Source organism: Bolinopsis microptera, chromosome 6, assembly GCF_026151205.1.
Source record: "Bolinopsis microptera isolate Bmic1 chromosome 6, MBARI_Bmic_1.0, whole genome shotgun sequence".
Taxonomy (NCBI): Eukaryota; Metazoa; Ctenophora; class Tentaculata; order Lobata; family Bolinopsidae; genus Bolinopsis; species Bolinopsis microptera.
Window position 1 is genome coordinate 12127601 of NC_087077.1, and position 17759 is coordinate 12145359.

General features: G+C 39.1%; 1 protein-coding gene across 1 annotated transcript; it reads right to left on the reverse strand.

The window, feature by feature from the left end:
* Nucleotides 1–14593: 14593 nt before the first annotated feature.
* LOC134816294 (potassium channel subfamily K member 4-like) lies at nucleotides 14594–17421 on the reverse strand. Its single transcript, XM_063825071.1, has 5 exons — nucleotides 16977–17421; nucleotides 16524–16761; nucleotides 15799–15891; nucleotides 15446–15580; nucleotides 14594–15285 (listed from the first exon to the last, which is right to left on the reverse strand). Exons 1-5 carry the CDS (start codon nucleotides 17190–17192, stop codon nucleotides 14870–14872), a joined length of 1098 nt encoding a protein of 365 aa, XP_063681141.1. The 5' UTR covers nucleotides 17193–17421; the 3' UTR covers nucleotides 14594–14869.
* Nucleotides 17422–17759: the final 338 nt, after the last annotated feature.

Here is a 17759-nt window from a genome sequence, read left to right on the forward strand (position 1 = left end):
GTGGCTTAGTGCCAAATTTCAATCATGTTCCTTTAAAAACATAAGACAATCATTATAATCTTTTCGCAATTACCAAGTTGTCATAAAAGCTCTATCCTCTATTTACTAGCCTTGTCAAAGCCTTGTGATTTACAATGCTCATCTGGTGACGTGTCAATCATTAATAGGTCTGCTATATAACACAAGACTGGTGATCCCCAACTTTTGTCTTACCCTTTAAAAGATAAGCCTTTTTGTCATCCTTATCCTCAAGAGCGATGTCTAGTGTTTGATTCGCTATGACTGTGTCCTCCATCCAAATCTACTGTCTATCACGCTCACTTGAAATCCGACTTAATATTGATGATGATCACTATTTATATTTATATATCGTCTAGCTATTCCAGGTTATTATTTTTAATTTCGGTCAATTTCAATTTTTATCAACGGACTAAATCAAATCAACATTTTTACTGCTTAACGACTGCTTTTCTTGCTTATTGTATAAAAAATGATCTGCTAAATTTGAAAAAAAACGCCCAAAAAGATGAAATGTCTTCGAGCGTTCATTTTAATGTCCGTTTAAAAATATGTCCGTTCACGCAATGTCTAGACTCCGGTCAAATAAGTGGTGCTCCGCCAAACAATCGGTGAAACAACTGAGTGTTCGATAACTTTACTAAACTTATCATCTTAATCGAACCCAGCTTGTATCAAATTTCGTATTCGAAAATAATGGTAATATAATAAATTAAAAAATGATTTAATCACCCCTGCACCCCTTCTTATCTAATCATCCCCAGCCAAAGACGATTTACACTAATGTATTTTTATAATTTCCGTACTGTAGTGCGTCACGTACCCTAGTCCGACACGTACCCTAATGCGAAAACCTCCAAGATCGACACTGTCGTACTTCAGTACGCTACCTGGACTGCAGTAGTGCGACATGAACTGAAATACGACAAAGAACTTTACACAGCTCCTGCTAATAAAACCTTTCGTGTCATTTATATGTTCATACATCCGGATCCTGATGCAAGGGTCAACCGAGGGCAGGATTTGCGACCGAGGCCGAGGAAATTTTGCTTTGATAGAACCGAGGCCGAGGACAACCGAGGTTTCATTTTGTTGGCCGAGGCCGAGGAAAAATCGCTATTCCTCGGCACTTAGTACCTGATCCCCCCCCCCCCCCGCTGCTATATCACACAAGACTGGTGATCCCCAACTTTTGTCTTACCCTTTAAAAGATAAGCCTTTTCGTCATCCTTATCCTCAAGAGCGAGGTCTAGTGTTTGATTCGCTATGACTGTGTCCTCCATCCAAATCTACTGTCTATCACGCTCACTTGAAATCCGACTTAATATTGATGATGATCACTATTTACATTTATATCGTCTAGCTATTCCAGGTTATTATTTTTAATTTCGGTAAATTTCAACTTCTATCAACGGACCAGGGACAAAACGATATCGCGGCATGTACGGAATCGCGATTTTTCCCATTATTTGCGACAAATTTTATGTATAGTTTAATGTATAGTCTGTTAAAAATCGCGGTATCGCGAATTTTGGCCAAAATAATCGCGAAATCCTTTTGTCCCTGCAACGGACTAAATCATATCAACATTTTTACTGCTTAACGACTGCTTTTCTTGTTTCCTGTATTAAAAAATGATCTGCTAAATTTGAAAAAAAAGAGCCCAAAAAGATGAAAGATCTTCGAGCTTTCATTTTAATGTCCGTTCACGAAATTTCCGGTCAAATAACGTCCGATGAGAGGTCGAAAAGTGGTGCTCCAGATGCTGTTGCCAAACAATCAGAGAAACAACTGAGTGTTCTCAATATCTTAATATCTTAACTAAACCCAGCTTGTATCAAATATCGTATTTAATTTTAAAGATAAGGGTCAATTAAAAAATGATTCAATCACCTCTTCACTCCATCTTATCTTATCATCATTCATCCCCAGCCGAAAACGATTTACCAATGTGTTTCAAAAGCTACTGCTAATAAAACCTTTCTAAATTAAATTAATGTTTCAGTAAGCCCGTACTGCAGCAACAAGTAGGAGGGACCTTCCTCCAATACGGACAGAGAATCAAGGAATTGTACGGAAACTTCTGCAGTAACCACCCTCAGGCTGCCTTTCTTATTACCAGCAACATGTAAGTTTTAGAACTACAAACCACCCTCAGGCTGCCTTTCTTATTACCAGCAACATGTAATATTGTAAGTTTTAGAACTACAAACCCCTTACTAGGTTTTAATTTCCTGTAAATCTAATATTTAAATTATCATCTATTTACATATTGTGGCGACTGTTGCGTTAACGTATTGACTGACTGACAGACTGACGTACTGATAAACTGAAGGACAGACGGAATGATTGAATAGCTGAGTGCTGACTGACTGTAACAATATGACAGTCTGAATCATTAACTGAACTATATCTCACAGGACCGAGTTGGAGGAAGGTGATATAAAGGTTATAGAGCTGACACAGCACCTCTGTAAGCCTTACAAGAGGGTTGAAAGGTATCTGGCGCTCTTAACTGAGCTAGAGTACCATGTCAAAACAAATCATAAGGACTTCTCTCATATAGGTTAGTTTGATTGCAGAGGAGTGGTTTTTGTCGTAATTTTAAACTTAGCTTCGTATTTAGCTTACCGAAAATTCAATGCTTTATGCTGACCTTCTTATTGATTTATCGTGGTCCAATAATAATTTTCTCCTTACAGCCGACTGTATCAACATATTCCACGCACTGTTGACTTTCCTTACGGATGTGAGAAAAAAGAAAGAATCAGAGTTGGCTATCCTTCTCAGTGACATTCAGGGCTGGTCAGGCACGGTACGTTCTTTTACCTTTTCGTTATCGTAGGCTGAAATTGGTATTTATTGGGGAAATATGAATAAAAAAAGTATAAATGGGCTTCCACCTTTAAATGGATTTCCATCATTTCAAATTCTTATGTTGTCTTTGTTAGTTATCTTTTTAATTTTATAAAATCCCCATACTATACGGAAAGTGAAACACCAGAATCTCATCTGAATTCTATTATTAACTTCCTTGAGTGTAGCCAGAGGAAAATATAATTCAGTAATCAGTTTAAACAACTACTCTGAAGATCAAACAACTACTCTGAAGATCTAAGATAATGTATGTATCAAGATCCTTTGAAACAGCTGTTAGTTATTTTATTGATCTCGACGAAGTGACAAAATTGTCACTTCCATTGCTGACATAAGAGTTGAACAAAGCACATCTTGACAATGTGAAAAAAGATGCCATCTACAAATAACACCGCCCTTTTTTATCCTACTTATTACGTTCCGACCTCAGCCACATCATAAACTTTCATTGTAAAGCTCAATCCTAGTTCCAACATGATCCTCTTACTACTCATCCTGCCTCTGTGCTCCTCAATGGATTACACAGTTCAGATAAAAACGAAAGACGAAACCTACGCCGGAACCGACGACAACATCTACATAACCATACATGGTACCCTGGGCAACACCGCACCATACAACTTGGATCTACCATGGTACGATGACTTGGAGCCGGGACGTGTGGATACACATTCATTCTTCAGGTACGAGGACGTGGGCAAGGTGATGTGTGTAACCCTGGAGACAGATGGCACTGATGACTACATCGTGAAGTTGGTATACGTGACAAGGTGTGTGAAGAATGAGCCCCATAATGGGATCTTCATGTGGAATAAGGAGGACACCGTGCTGACCCAGGATCCAGCGGACCACAGTACACTCAAGCTGTGTGATAAAAGATGCTTTTACTACCTTCCTGTTGGATCTAATAACTGGGTACTTGAGAGCATGAACTGGAATATTGATGAAGGTGTCGTCCATCCAAAAACAATGATCAAAGCTGGAGAGATCACGGTGGATGCTAGAGACAGCAGTTCCTCTCAAACCTCCTCCATCAATCTAGCAACTACCATCTCAGATTCACTCTCCTTCGAGCACGAACAAGGAACCACCGTGTCCTCCGAGGTGAACTTCACCGCGAGAATCCCCAAGTTCGCCAGTGGGTCCATCTCCGTAACCCGGTCTAAATCAGACACAAACAGCTTCACAAAGTCAAATACAGTCACTAAATCTGTGTCCTTTAACTTCCCCTGTGTAGCTGCGGCCGGCAAAAAGGTGACATGTAAAGCTTACCAGGAGAAGTACCAGATGGAGATACCGTACGAGCAAGTGTGGAGACATAAAACACAGAGATGTACGTACGATGTGAGCGGAATGTCTACTGTTGAATCTGATTCTACCATCACTATGGAGGTGGACGAAGAATAGCTGACTACCCCTGACAGCTTGACTATTAAACGGACCAACTGAAGAGAAAAGTGAAGTTTTGTGTTTTATTAAAATAACATTGAAATCAAATTGAGCGTCATTACCACCTGTTTATTTCAGAAATATTGGGTTTTCGCGAAGATTTTCCTTTGATTTCTTCTCCATTTTCGCCATTCCTACTCCTAAAATTATTCAATAGTGTATATATAGCAACAATGGCATGGGGGTGTTACAATGGAGGTGTTACCGCACTCATAATTGGTGATCGACCATGTCACCATATGCCGTGCTGAGACAGATGAATTGCCTGTAAAACACTGCTCAAATACCAAATGTCGCTCACTGTCAAATCAGAACGTCCCCAGACATTCCTCTCTCTCTCTCTCTCTCTCTCTCTCTCTCTCTCTCTCTCTCTCTCTCTCTCTCTCTCTCTCTCTCTCTCTCTCTCTCTCTCTCCCTCCCTCCCTCCCTCCCTCCCTCCCTCCCTCCCTCCCTCCCTCCCTCCCTCCCTCCCTCCCTCCCTCCCTCCCTCCCTCCCTCCCTCCCTCCCTCCCTCCCTCCCTCCCTCCCTCCCTCCCTCCCTCTCTCTCTCTCTCTCTCTCTCTCTCTCTCTCTCTCTCTCTCTCTCTCTCTCTCTCTCTCTCTCTCTCTCTCTCTCTCTCTCTCTCTCTCTCTCTCTCTCTCTCTCTCTCTCTCTCTCTCGTACAAGTAGGCTAATGATCGTGTATTTAACAAATCCGCTGAGCTGCACACACACACTTTCTGACCTACACACAAATACACGTTCCAACCAAAGTTCGTCTCAGTGACACTACCAAAATACAACTTGTAATTAAGGAAATCTAGAAATTTAAAACTTCTCCGCCGTACTTGGCACACGTGTAGTATGCAGATTTAGTATAACAAGTGTTACTAGTGTACACGTTTCTGGTGTTCGGCCGACCCCGGCTTGCATACATTTTACCGATTACCGAGGACTGCCGAACAATTTTCTGCTATCAGTATGGGTTTCGCTGCGCAGTAATAGCACTGTAAAAACAGCTACCTGGTAACGATACTGACAGTCGTGTTACACTTACAATACTGACAGTTTGGGGGGACTGTAAGAATGTACAATTATTAGGTCACGGGAGTGACAAGTGTAGCCAATATAGTAACAATAGTTTCGCGTGTGTCCGTTTATGTGCAGGGCGAAGCACTTACTATAAGTACTGTCCTTTCGTTTTGATTATTGTACATGTTTTATTCGTTCTGATCTCCTCATAGTTAGTGGTTCTGAGCTATCGGTCCTTAGCTTGGGAGGGAGCAACAGTCTTAAAATGCACCATTTAACCTGAAGTTTCAATCTATCTGCATCGGATCCTCATTTAAAAAACGTTTTTGGACCTTAGTAAATAGCCTTTAATTTGGGTGCTGCAAGGAGCAGATAATTCGTAAAAACAAAACTGCAGCAATAATCTTATCATTGACCTTGGCCCTGGGTGGCCATAGTAACTTGCCGACTTTTTTCTACCATAAAGCCGTGAACCTTTAAGTTGTTTTCTTAATTAACAAAATTAGACCAGAGTGCGAATAACAGTCTGTCCGGAATGTCGCCATCTGCAGCGAAAAGAGAGAAATTTTTTTCAGGGCCGTATCAAAAATATTGTGGTGCACTGTACGCACAGTGCACACCATACGCGATGCACACTGAACGTGGCGTACACTGTACGCACACTGTACGCGATGCACACTGTATGTGGCGTACACTGTGCGCACACTGTACGCGATGCGCACGGTATGTGGCACGGCAGCATGCGTACCCGGTGAAACACCATGGACGCAACCAATTGACACATTAATGTCACTAAAATTAATTACACCTCATCATTTCAGCCGATGTCACAGCTGGGTAACATCGTACTATTCTCATCTGTATGGTTTACTGATAGTCAGCAAGAGAAGAACGAACGTTACTTCCTCCTCTTCTCTGAGTGGCTTATTATACTGTCCGTGGACACGCCCTACAAATTCATTGTAAGTCACTCCCCTTTATTACCCTACAAGTTCATTGTAAGTCACTCCCCTACAAGTTCATTGTAAGTCACTCCCCTTTTTTATATACACCCTACAAGTTCATTGTAAGTCACTCCCCTTTATTACCCTACAAGTTCATTGTAAGTCACTTCCCTTTTTTATACTGTCCGTGGACACGCCCTACAAGTTCATTGTAAGTCACTCCCCTTTATTACCCTACAAGTTCATTGTAAGTCACTTCCCTTTTTTATACTGTCCGTGGACACGCCCTACAAGTTCATTGTAAGTCACTCCCCTTTATTATATACACCCTACAAGTTCATTGTAAGTCACTCCCCTTTATTAGATACACCCTACAAGTTCATTGTAAGTCACTCCCCTTTATTACCCTACAAGTTCACTGTAAGTCACTCCCCTTTTTTATATACACCCTACAAATTCATTGTAAGTCACTCCCCTTTTTAGATACACCCTACAAGTTCATTGTAAGTCACTCACCCTACAAATTCATTGTAAGTCACTCCCCTTTTTTACCCTACAAATTCATTGTAAGTCACTCCCCTTTTTTACCCTACAAATTCATTGTAAGTCACTCCCCTTTTTTATATACACCCTACAAGTTCATTGTAAGTCACTCCCCTTTTTTAGATACACCCTACAAGTTCATTGTAAGTCACTCCCCTTTTTAGATACACCTTACAAGTTCATTGTAAGTCATTCCCCTTTTTAGATACACCCTACAAGTTCATTGTAAGTCACTTCCCTTTTTTAGATACACCCTACAAGTTCATTGTAAGTCACTCCCCTTTTTTATATACACCCTACAAGTTCATTGTAAGTCACTCCCCTTTTTTACCCTACAAGTTCATTGTAAGTCACTCCCCTTTTTTACCCTACAAGTTCATTTTAAGTCACTCCCCTTTTTTACCCTACAAGTTCATTTTAAGTCACTCCCCTTTTTTACCCTACAAGTTCATTGTAAGTCACTCCCCTTTTTACCCTACAAATTCATTGTAAGTCACTTCCCTTTTTTATATACACCCTACAAGTTCATTGTAAGTCACTCCCCTTTTTTACCCTACAAGTTCATTGTAAGTCACTCCCTTTTTTTACCCTACAAATTCATTGTAAGTCACTCCCCTTTTTTATATACACCCTACAAGTTCATTGTAAGTCACTCCCCTTTTTTACCCTACAAGTTCATTGTAAGTCACTCCCCTTTTTTATATACACCCTACAAGTTCATTGTAAGTCACTCCCCTTTTTAATATACACCCTTCAAGTTCATTGTAAGTCACTCCCCTTTTTTACCCTACAAGTTCATTGTAAGTCACTCCCCTTTTTTATACTGTCCGTGGACACGCCCTACAAGTTCATTGTAAGTCACTCCCCTTTTTTATACTGTCCGTGGACACGCCCTACAAGTTCATTGTAAGTCACTCCCCTTTTTTACCCTACAAGTTCATTGTAAGTCACTCCCCTTTTTTTACCCTACAAATTCATGTAAGTCACTCCCCTTCTTTTCGCTTTCACTTCAGAATTTAGCGCTAGTCTGTTTCACTCTTGCATTTAGCTTCGGATATTGATAATAAAATTAGGTTTCATTATTCGGATTCCCATTCAGGATTCCCTTTGGATATTATTATAAAAGTTTATCATTATTGAAGCTGTCAGTGATTTTGATATTTTACTGAGAATCGCCTCTCCGAACGTGTTCTGGACTTATGAAGAATCCATTAAATTCAGGATAAGATAGCAACAAAGAAGTTGCGGATAGAACCGATGGCACTGGCAGATGAAGAGGGAGACTATGAAGATCCAGCTGTTACCTCATTTGTAATCAGAGTAGGTGTGTCGATATGAAGAGGGATATTTTATTTCTGGGCATAAAATATATGTTCTAACATATTTTTAGACTTTATTTCAATATTATTCTAAAGGGATACCAGAATAGTTTATACTACTATATTTATAAACTTTATAGTAAGGTTTGTCGATACAAGCTTGCTGTAACGAATACAATGTACCATTGGTACTCTGCCGTTTTCTGACAAAAGTGCTTAAGTAACACAGGGTTCATTTTGTGCAAATTGAGGTTAAAGATTTCAATTCTGTAATTGCTCTGGGCTAGCTACTGTCCAACTTAAACTGCACCCACTATGTTTCTAAGGTACTTTGTCGACTTTTGAAACTTCTGACAAGGTTTCATCATCCTAACTTCTCGGGAAGTGCCTCAAAATCACAAATTACAGTTTGAATTTCTTAGAAAAGTGCTTAAGTACAGTCACATCGGCAAATACTACGTCATGTTCTAATGAAAATGACCCGTTCAAACCATTGGTCATCGAAAGTAAAACAAAAATTAACCTTTAACTGTTGTGATGAAACATTGGTTGTAAATAGGGGACACGCTGGAATAGAAAATTTGAAATTTCGTTTTCTGACAAAAGTGCTTAAGTACAGCCGCATCGGCAAAAGCTCCATGTTCCAATGAAAATGACCCGTTCAAACCATTGGTCATCGAAAGTAAAACGAAAAATTAGCCTTAAACAGTTGTGATGAAACATTGGTTGTAAAAAGGGGACACGCTGAAATAGAAAATTTGAAAATTTCGTTTTCTGAGAAAAGTGCTTAAGTACAGCCACATTAGTGAAAATTTTATCTGCGATCATTCTGACCTAAAATTTTACGACAAATTGATTGGTGGTGGTTTAAGAACACGTAAACACTCTCTTCTCCCAGCGGATTAAAAAAAATCGGAATTCTACCAGCATTTCAACGAAGAGTTGATTGGTGAAAATACGGGATAATAATAATTAATTTTCTTTCTTTAGAAATTAAATTAAGAACTCAGATGAGGCTTTCTTTATAAAGACCAATGATTAGCGAATTATTGATATCGTAACGCGAGGCAAAGAAAAACAAGGGTATAAAAATGTAACATAATTGTAAGTAATACTGTACATAAATAAATGGTAAATGAAAATACACATTAATATTTAATAAATATTAATCAAATACTCTATTGAGATCTGCTGCATGGTCAGAGCTGTGAAGATCAACCCAAAATACTCTACTGCGGGGGCTCATAAGTTTACAAAGTTTTTTAACTATATCTTTCTTTTTAGCACTTGCTATACCCCGCGGTTGATCTTGTGGGAAAGCTATAATATTACCTAACTCGATAAACCGCTCTTCTTTCTGCCGCAGAAATGGAGCAGAACGGAAAGAAAGCTCGTTATGCTCCGATTTCCACTCCATTTCCACCGAGCCACGCTGAAACCTAACGACCTTCACCATCTCGAGCAGTGGCCGTTCGGTTTTGCAGCGGTTGCTCGTCCCATATGACCTGGGCCACGAATGGAAGTCAGAACATGCCATAGACACAGCAGTACCGACCTTTGCTACTGCATCAACAAAGTCCTCATAGTTATGAAGCTGTCCACACTGTTTGATGGACAGTTCCACTTTGTGGTGAAATGAGTCAGCGCTCATGAATGTATGGCCTGGCTCCAGATATTTTACAGTTATTTTATCAAGCTCGAGGTCAGGGCTGTTTATGAGTGAACATAATGCGGTGTAAAGTGTCCAGCATTTGTTCTGCGCAGAACAATTATCTGCCCACAGAATGATTTCCCGGCTTTCACCAATCCTCCCTTCAGAAAAATACCTTATAGCTTTCACCCAGGTTGAAGAAACGTTCTCATCTTTTCTCCCAGCAATAGCTTCGTGCCATATTATCGCTAATGGGGCGCTATCAGACCCCAGTCTAGCAAATGTTTCATTAAATGTCACCAGCCTCCAAGTGAATATAGCCTCTTTGTACTGTGGCATGTGAGGTAGTAGCAAGACTTTCTCCATGTCCACCGAGAATGAACATTGAGGATTTTCGCCCCGGTCCTTTTCGTAATGCTGTCGTCGCGTGCCTCTCTGTACTCCCGCTTGTGGACTGCATAGTTCAAGCACGTTCGGCAGTCAACAATACCTGGCCAACAAGACCAAAAAACCCGAAATTTCCAAAATGTTACTTAAGCACTTTTGTCAGAAAACGGCAGTACTATGATAACAATGTTAACAATGTTAACATTAGTAACGCTTTTCCTCAGGAGGAGACTTCTACGGTTCAGCTAATGTTCACAGTTTGAGAGATAAGGACAGATGGTGTGAAATATCTGCCAACATGGCTCAGAAACCCACTCTCCCCAAAGGTAATTACCAATAAAACGTGCTGTCTAGAGTTTCCTTTGAAGATCGTTCCTTCTCGCAGTCGAGCAATTTGTACTGTTAAGTCTCTCAACAAATATTGTCATTGTTGAATTAGACATCGAAACACACCATAATTATTGAATTAATTTACTGAATAATTTATTTGTGTAATCAAATAAAATAATTTTTAATTAATCCTTTAATCGTCCTATCGTAACAGGTGGAGGAACGAATACAAATCCAGTGTACGCTGAACTACCCAACATGAAGCCATGGTCTATAAAGTTTTTGAGACCTGCCCAACCCGCCAAGATTAAAATAGAGGTGGGACTTTGTTAAGCCTGGTCTTGATAATGATAATTGATCATTGTTATCTCTTGTTTAAATGTGTAATGAGCTTTGCATCACTGATCATTTTAGTGTTTTAAATTCTAAAAGGTGTCACCACATTGCACGCTGAACGTTAACGTTAAAAAATGAATGTGACTTTGATCGCTATTTTCCTCAGTGTATAACATCACCCAAGCTGCGCAAAAGACTGGGTATCGGCAGCGTAAAAGGGAAAAACAAGAACCAAGTCCTTAACACACTCCCAAAGACGATGGACTATTCTGGCGTTTTGAATGTGATTGACTCTTACTGTAGCGTCAGTAAGGGCCAGGCTCTCGTCCGGTAATCTCTTATCAGATATGAAAGTGAAAGTGAAAGTGAAACGTGTTATTTGATAGACTGTTTATAGTTTATATCAAGTGAGACTTTTGAAATTAAATATTTTTTTTTGCGTTTTGAGTAATGTGCACATCTTAACAGATTTATTATTTGGGTATGCTATTTAGATTAATAAGGTAACACGGAAGCTTTAAAGTTTTTTTATAGTATACAATTATTTGCTCAAATTATATGTTTCTTTTTTCCAGAGCAGTCCCCAATTTCTAAATTCAATTTGAGGGGCGATTTTTATAGGGTAGTACGGGTCTGAGTATAACGGTACAAATATTTAATATTTGTAGCTACAGTAGCTTGTAGAATGTATTCACTTACTAAGTAGACTGTTTGTGTTGGGCTTATCGAATTCATCTCCTGACTTTCTGACTACAGAGTTTCGATAGTGTTTTGTAATTCTAAAGAAGGCCTTGGCGTGCTCTTATGGAGGCACACTTGTACATTTTAGTTGTTTTTGTAATATTATGCAATAATAATATAATATTATGCAGTATCATTTTCATGTTCACTGACACCCTGTAGCTGTATGAATATTGAATATGTTGTGGTTATGATATCCTGAATTGATCATTTTCTTTGAATAATTGTTCATTTATTTTTCTTGTTTTTACTTTTGTAATCAGTTGTTTTACTTATACTATCGGTGTCACGTGTGCGTGGTGAGATGAAATGTTTAAGGTGATGTAATTTGTGATTTAGTGAAACAAGATATTTGCGTCCTAAAATCGACTTTTATATCACAACAACAATTTTCCTCAGGCCTCGATAATTTTTCATGTGCTTCTCATTTATTATTAAAATATGATGTAAATTTAAATTATACCTCTAATAAAACTAATCGCACATGCATATTGTGGTAAGAATCGTCTTATTGTATAAGGTATTAAATATTTTGAAAAGCTACATATTTTTTGAAAGTTTCCATATACTCCAGTAGCAGGGAGAGGTTGAGTGTGCACTGCACTTCGGTGTATAAAGTTGTTTGCCACTGGATATGTAATGGTTAAATAGGTCATTGGTTACTCAAATCACCGAGGAGCGCATGTTGTGTCGCTAGTCCCAACCCTGTGGGGCAACGCCCATATTTCATGTCAGGTATATGGGAAATATGTATTTCACTTTCAGCTTCTGAAGGTCTTAGAGACTCAAACTTGAGTTTAAAATGACCGCAGTGCACATGTTTATATTGGTACTATGAAGGTCATGAAAGCACAAAATGTCTATTTTTGGAAAAAATTCAGAAAAACCGATTTTCACTTGGGCACGAGTAAAAAATCTACTTTAGAAATTGAGTGAAACTGAAAGTCGAGTAAGCAGTTCAGTGATACAATTTACAACATCATTTACTTCCCATCCACACCAACAAAGAGTCTGCTTTTTCTTAAAGTTACTTCACTAGCTTTATTCGTACGGTGCTTTTGTATCACGTCGTGACCCCCACGGTCATACAACGTATGACAACGGTGCTTCAGCTTGACGGATGTACGCGTTTGGCGTTACTCGTCTAAATTTCTTCGAACTCGAAGTAGCGCGCGCCGGGCCAAACCATTAACAATGGTCAAGTACGTTGCAAAAGACCGAGCGCGCTAACCAATTACTTAAACTTTACTGTTTCATGTTTACACTTAACGGGTGATTATACAGATACTCTTAGAATATTTGTTTCAATATATAATTATAGGTTAAAAACCTATAATGTTTACACTCGATCTCCAAGATTTTTCTAAAAGAGCCCCCGGCCCTGACAGTTGAATCTTCCTTGGATCGATGTATTTTTGAACGCTGATTCCAAATCGGGTGGGCGACAATTGACCGGCCCCCGACAATTGACTAGGTAGTGCGCCATCGACAGTGAGCCGCGCGTGCCGACTGTATGATGGTTTTTTAGCGCTAATTTCGGCCAGCACAATTTTCTTCAAACAACTAGATATTAAGCATTAAGTATCCTTCCCGACCTCCGATTGCAACAAAAATTGGTAAGCTTACTCATAGACGTACAAGGAAAGTGTCCGAAAAGTTTAAACATTAAAGCATATCCAACCATCAGACATTAGGTTACAGCTAAAAACAGCGTATTTTGCCCCATTTTGATCACTATATCAACTCCGATATCCACCAAATTTTTCGGACAGTTGTGAAAGCCCTATTGGAAGGTCGTCGCCAATTTTCAGAATGATCTAATTCAAGGAACTGAAGATATATCCAAATAATACGACAAAAATCAACGAATTTGGTCAAATTTTGTCAAATTACGCGACTTTTACAGCTAATTTTGCTCCAAAAGCCGCGCACGTCACCATCAAATATGGCACCTAGGCGAAACTCACTGATCTTTCCAAAAAGGTATAACAAATTTGGTATTGTGAAAATTCTCACAGTCTCTAGAAAACATTGACCATTGTTAATGATCTGGCCCGGCGCGCGCTACTTCGTAGCACTTGCCATCGGGCCATTTCGGCCATAACATTTCGAGAAGAAAGCGGCGCGCGCTACTTCGAAGAAATTTAGACGAGTAACATCCGTCAATAGAAAACAGTGGTACAAAAAATTTTAAAATCCGAGCAAGTTTATTTTTATGGTGCACCCCCTAAATTGACATGTACATGGGGGGGTCAATTTGCAATTGTCGTACTTAGCCCTAGATTTCGCGACAATTGACCCCAGTGTAAAAACATAAGGGGTCAATTGTCGGGGGGTTAATTAATTGACGATGTCAATTCATCGCGGCTTTTACTAATTTGCTCGCCCATCGCAGCTCGGCGAGGCACAGTAGCGCATGTCGCCAATTTAGCGAGAAGCCTCATTGTGTGAGAAGCCTCATTGAGTGCGCGGCGCGGCACAGTAACGCATCGCGCTACAAGGGGGTTAATTGTCGGAGGGTCAATTGACGTACTAAACCCTAGATTTCGCGACAATTGACCCCAATGTAATTACATAGGGGGTCAATTGTCGCGGTACCTCCAAATCACCCCACATGACATAGTGTTACTGTTACCTGGGGACCTCAGGCTATTATGTTCATAAACATAATAAAGATTCGGCGGAATGACAGGCTGAGCGCAGCCCAGTAAGACATTGTCATACGTTGTATGACCCGCCGCGCACGAAGTGCGCGGCTCCCCCTGTTTCGTCAGAACGATAGTTTCACATAGTGAAACGACCGTGGGGGTCGCAACGTGATACAAGTAAGACATAGTGTTAAAATGCTCCCCTGGCGAGATATCGGCGAAAAACTGTCTCGATCACGTGTCTATACTTATAGTATAGGTATATAATATATATATACTATCAACAAGTTAACATTTCTTTAGCTGTCTGCATAAACAAAAACAAAGGCCGCTCTCCAAAAATATTCACGCTGATATATGAATGATAATAGATGCTATCAATAATACTATTACTTTAATTGATTGGTATGGCACAGAAGAATTATAATAAAAATGTTTACAAAAAAATAAGAATACTTTAAGACTTCAATTTCATCAACACAAGTTAAAAGTTCTTTAGCATTTAGCTGACTCATTATCTAGAAATTTCCATGTGCTGAAACCAAAGTACGACCTTTAAAAAACAATGCTATTACACAAATTTATTCAAAATTTTACACTGATATTTGTAACTGTCAGTTGTCACTTTCGCAAACTATTTCATCAATCTCCTCGGAAATTTCATCCAACTCTTCAATCGGCTGCCGATTAATTCTCATAACTCCCAAATTAATTGACGCAATACTGTTTCTGGCTCTTACTGTCTTCTTGGTAGCCGACTTTTCCACATTTGCCTGGAATCTGTTAAAGACTCTAGAAAATAGTGCTATGATTAAGGCATCCATTATTACCATAGCAACAGGACCTATGTGGAGCAGGGCATGTTTTGGACTGTAGATGTATATGTCTCCGAAGCCTATTGTAGTGACTGTTTGCACTGCGAAGTAGAGAGCATTGAAAAAGTGCCACTCATCAAATATTCCTGCTTCGATTAAGAGGTCTTTTAATTTACTTTCCCTCTCCGCTTCAACTATCTGATCACAAATCACAGCTGAAGGGATTAGGAATATTTATTTTCACATCACTCGTCAAATCAGTATTGAGATTGGAAATTGTTATATTAATTCCATATTTCAGAAAAATAACAGCTTTTATCAATTATTGTAAAAACTCAGAGAATCGTTTATTGTAGTACTAGTACTGGTCCTTACCATATAGCAAGACAACTATGATGACGAATACAAGTTGGAGTGTATGAAAGATAGTTTCGTCGCCAAGGTATTTCTTCACCCATTGTTTTGTTACCATCTTCTTTTCAAACCAGTCGAGAAAACAGACGATTTGGTCTTGAGAAAAATTAATTATTAATTATATGTGTTATAGACAAATAGAAGTCATGGTTCAAAAGGAAGATTCAAATTCCAAATGTATCCAGCTCCCTCAAATCATGTAATTATCAGCCGGCATTAATTAATATAAGTTTGAATTTGTAAAAACTTGAATCTCAAAAGTTTATGTGAAATTTAATATGAAGGAAAAAATTTGTTAATTAATATAAGCTTACTTATCAGTGCACCGAAAAGAGGAATTCCAAACATTAAATAAAGAATAGTTATAATTCTAAGCGTTACATCAGGAGGGTAGAACACTCCATATCCTGGAAGATATAATTAATTAATTATCAGTCAATTAATTAATTATTTGCAGTGTGTCAGTAAATCATGTGTTTATTGCTTATATGTTATAGTATATTATAGTTATATCTAGTAGGAACTTGCAGGATATAATATCTCATATCCTGTACAATTTATCTGGAATGACTATGAGGTCACCAGTGGCGTAACGAAGGGCCCCGCTGACCCCGCTGTGCGGTGGGGGGGGGGGGGGGGGGGCGCCGTCTTAGGGGGGCGCCAAATCGTCGTTTGAATGTGGGATTCGGCGCGAAAAGTGGCATGCAACGTATGTCAAATGTGGGACAATTTCGAAAACTTAACTAAAGTACTAGCAAAACTGCGCGTTTTGCTCTGGATACACACTTTTTTAGAGATTTTATCGGGTTATCCTCTAAGTTTAAAATCACCTAATTTGTTCAATTCTAGGGAGGGGCACCAAAAGGGGAGGGGGCGCCAACAGGGGGGGGGCGCTTTTTTGGCGGGGGGGGGGGGGGGGGGGGCGCCAACAGGCAACGTTACGCCACTGGAGGTCACCCGTCACAGTATAAATTAAACTACAAACTATATATTACTATTAAGATTAACTCGGGTGATCACAAAATATCAATTATCTTACCAACAGTAGACATAATGCTGATAGCGTACTTGAACGCGTCTCCCGAATTTTTCTTATTCCACGAGGTAAGAATGTTTTTTGCTTGCGAACAATTTCTTTGCATAAATTTCCGGATGTTAGTGAAGTTCTTATTGTATTGTCCATCAAATATCTCGTTAAACAACTTTACATCCATTGTTTCTTTTAAACCGAGATCGTCTCGTAGCTTTACTGCGCCGGCTTTATCACTTAGGAACCACTGAAGATTGTTATAATGTAACCTGTAAGTGTAACACTAATAGGTAACTCAAACTGCACCTAAATAATAAAACGGTCAATCTGGTTTGTCATATATTTCAAATTGAGTAGAAAACGGAAAAAGGTTTTAAAATTATTCACTTATCAAATTACGAACTCGTAGCCATATTGATATTATAGTGCATTGCTCTCACTCTAAAAGAAATCCTATCTAACCTCACGAAGGGTTGTGTTGAATTCATGTTGTTCCTCCAAAAGTCTGTAAGCCACAAACTCTTCGTGGTTCCCTTCAATCCCCATGAAAACTATCGCTCCAGCAATTAAGAACAAACCCAGAGCAAATGTATACCACGTGCTCTTTATAAACTCCAACAAGTATCCTTCCCGTTTTTCATTCTTGTTTTTTCTCCTGATTCGACCTCCGTCCGCCATCTCGACAAATTCAATTCTTCAAAGAGCTTCGAACCCGATTCAGCGTTGAATAAGCGTAGAAAAATACATCAGTGGTGTAATTTTCATATGCTCAGGGCCATTCTGTAACAAAATTGAAATTCCTTGGCGAGTGATTTAGTGGGACCGAACAAGTTTTCAAGAAACTATGACAATAATTCACAAAACCTACAAAAAGCAAGCCTGTCAAGTAAAAGAAATATGTGATATCCTGATAGGAAGTAAATAATACTAATAATTATTTATTATGATACAACATTGGTTAAAGGGCAGGGATCGAATGGTTTTAAAGCAATATTTCGTGAACTTTGTCACACTCAGAATACGATACCTCTGATCTACTGTGGGGTGTCCTCAAAACCCTTTCAACTCATTATTTGATGGTTCTACCGATCTTAGCCGAAAAGCAAGCCTGTCAAGTAAAAGAAATATGTGATATCCGGATAGGAAGTAAATAGTATAATACATGTTTAAACGTGGTTAAATAATAGTTAAATAATAGTTTGCTAAAATTAATGATATGTTTACAGCACATAGTTGGAACGAGCA

Excerpts from the sequence above, each read along its gene's own strand:
- LOC134816294 (XM_063825071.1), bottom strand. The coding sequence starts at position 17,192 with ATGGCGGACGGAGGTCGAATCAGGAGAAAAAACAAGAATGAAAAACGG. Across the intron at positions 15,892-16,523 it reads CAGCATTATGTCTACTGTTG|GATATGGAGTGTTCTACCCT; the intron begins GTAAGATAATTG and ends TATATCTTCCAG. Across the intron at positions 15,581-15,798 it reads TCTTTTCGGTGCACTGATAA|ACCAAATCGTCTGTTTTCTC; the intron begins GTAAGCTTATAT and ends ATTTTTCTCAAG.